At 38.6% G+C, this 2,635-nt stretch overlaps 1 protein-coding gene across 1 annotated transcript in view; it reads right to left on the minus strand.

Annotated features, from left to right (window-relative positions):
* Window positions 1–2,420, minus strand: part of PKP2 (plakophilin 2) — a 73,210-nt gene extending 70,790 nt beyond the window's left edge. The window contains exon 1 of the mRNA XM_014539241.1: window positions 2,354–2,420. Within this exon, the coding sequence (XP_014394727.1) occupies window positions 2,354–2,420 (67 nt within the window). The remainder of the gene's footprint in view (window positions 1–2,353) is intronic.
* Between the last annotated feature and the right edge of the window lie 215 nt (window positions 2,421–2,635).

A 2,635-nucleotide genomic window follows, 5' to 3' on the forward strand; every position in this document is an offset into this window, starting at 1 on the left:
CCCTCCCCGGCCTTCCTGCTGTAGTTTGACAGTCTGTTCAAGGCAACTCTGCCTCTGTATCTCAAATAGGCTATTTTTGATTGACCCGGCCACTGAGGATCAGAATAACATTATAGTGGGGTTTTTTGCCATTCATTTCACTTGCATCATGCATTATGTATTTTTGGTGTTTCCAAAAAGGAGGTAATAATTTATAGGGAATATTTCAAATTAATATTAACTCAGGCAATATTATCCAAACCTTTTCTTCTAAGAACACCATGGACATTTTATGGAACCCACTTTAAAGGAAATAAAGGAAGCAGTTACAGAACAACTTTAAACTCCACCCTCCTCAAATAGGAAGCAATTCTGGTCAAAGCAATTGTAGGGGTGGGGCTGGGGCTGGAGGAGTAGGCTAAAGGGGGCTGGTTTTGATGGAAGGAAGTATTCCAAATTGCTCAGAAGATGGCAGAGGTGTAGTAGACCTTACAGGACAATGTAATTCTCTTTCTTTCCTAGTCTGAATATTAATCTGAGGGATATACTATACCCAAACAGCTTGTAGGAAAATATCTTGATTTCTGTTCACCTATGCATTATCCAAAATAATGGATTATTTTAGGGTTAAAAAAATAAGTTGATTTCCATAATCAGTTTTTTCTTTGTAGGTTTTGTGAGCAGTTTTATTTCCTAATTGGATAAATCAAATACATTTATGAAACCACAATGAGAAGCCTCTATTTTGACACCATTACTTATATTGGGCACATTTAAAAAATCAACTACAGCTTCCCTTAAGGCAGTGGTTCTCAACCTGTGGGTCGCCAACCTGTGGGTCGCGACCCCTTTGGGGGTCGAACAACCCTTTCACAGGGGTCGCCTAAGACCATCGGAAAAACACATATATAATTACATATTGTTTTTGTGATTAATCACTATGCTTTAATTATGTTCAATTTTTAACAATGAAAATACATCCTGCATATCAGATATTTACATTACAATTCATAACAGTAGCAAAATTACAGTTATGAAGTAGCAACGAAAATAATTTTATGGCTGTGGGTCACTACAATATGAGGAACTGTATTAAAGGGTCGCGGCATTAGGAAGGTTGAGAACCACGGCCTTAAAGTAAGTAGATGACAGGGAATTGCTAAACAAACAAGGAAACAAAACCTTTAGATAACCTTCTATTAGAGAAAAGAATAGCATTCATAGTCAGCACAGCATCTTTTCTTTCAAGTGTCTAGCACCCTCTGAGCCTGGTTAAAAACTAATTTGCTTGGTTCACACTGAGCTCTAAAAGGAGAATGTACAGAGATGGAGGGACAAGGAATTCTTAGGAAACAGGTATTGTTAAGTGTATGCCACAGATTTTGCCACCTCTATTGAGAAGATGAAGACCATTCTCAGCAATCAGACTGTCGACATTCCAGAAAATGTCAACATCACTTGGAAGGGACGCACAGTTATTGTGAAGGAACCCAAAGGCACCCTGTGGAGGGACTTTAATCACATAAATGTAGAACTCAGTTTCCTTGGGGAAAAAAAATAGGTTCTGGGTTGACAAAGGAGCTACCATTTGCACTATCTGCTGTCCTGTACAGAACAAGGATGTTACACCAGGTTTCCGTTATAATATGAGGTCTGTGTACGCTCAACTCCCCACCAACATTGTTATTTAGGAGAATGGTTCTCTTGTTGAAACCCACAATTTCTTGGGTGAAAAATACATCTGCAGGGTTCGGGTGAGGTCAGGCATTGCTTGTTCAGTATCTCAAGCCCAGAAAGATGAATACATTTTTTAAGGAGCTGACATTGAACTTGTATAAAATTCAGCTGCTTTGATTCAACAAGCCACAACTTTAAAAAGAAGGATATCAGAAAATATTTGGATGGTATCTCTGTTTCTGAAAAAGGAACAGGTCAGCAGGCTGATAAATGAGATCTACATCGTCCAGCTATAGAAACAACAAGATGTCAGGTGATTCCTCAGCCTTACCTTGATTTTTAAAGATGCAATAAAGGCCGTGTATTGATTTGGGGGGAAATATGTATGCATAGAAATCAGTCAGCATTCACTGCTGGTATTAATTTAAATGCTACACTTAAATAAATGGCTGGCATGGCTCAGTGGTTAAGCATCTACCTATGAACCAGGAGGTCATGGTTTGATTCCCGGTCAGGGCACATGCCCTGGTTGTGGGCTTGATCCCCAATGTGGTGCCTATAGGAGGCAGCTGATCAATGATTCTCTTTCATCATTGATGTTTCCATCTCTCTCTCCCACTTTCTTTTTCTCTGAAATCAATAAAAATGTAAAATAAAATAATAAATGCTACATTTAATTGTGCTCACAAGCAGTTGCCTTCACAGTGTGGATTCACAATGGTCTTTTTGGTGCAAAGAGAACTTGGAGGTCTAAACACTATCATCTCTGGTACTTGGTCTTTCTACAGGAACCTTTGGGTAATAATAGCGCTCTTTCTCTGCACACCTTACAAATATTTCACTTCTTCCATTAGAGAAAAATTGGGGGCATGCCATTACAAGTAAGACATGGCATCTTGAAACTTACTAGAAGAAATCTGTATAGCAATTCATATTTCTGTGGCTCCTTAGAGTTATTTACCAGTAACTTAAAAGAGAA

This window comes from Myotis brandtii, unplaced genomic scaffold (genome assembly GCF_000412655.1).
Source record: "Myotis brandtii unplaced genomic scaffold, ASM41265v1 scaffold209, whole genome shotgun sequence".
NCBI lineage: Eukaryota > Metazoa > Chordata > Mammalia > Chiroptera > Vespertilionidae > Myotis > Myotis brandtii.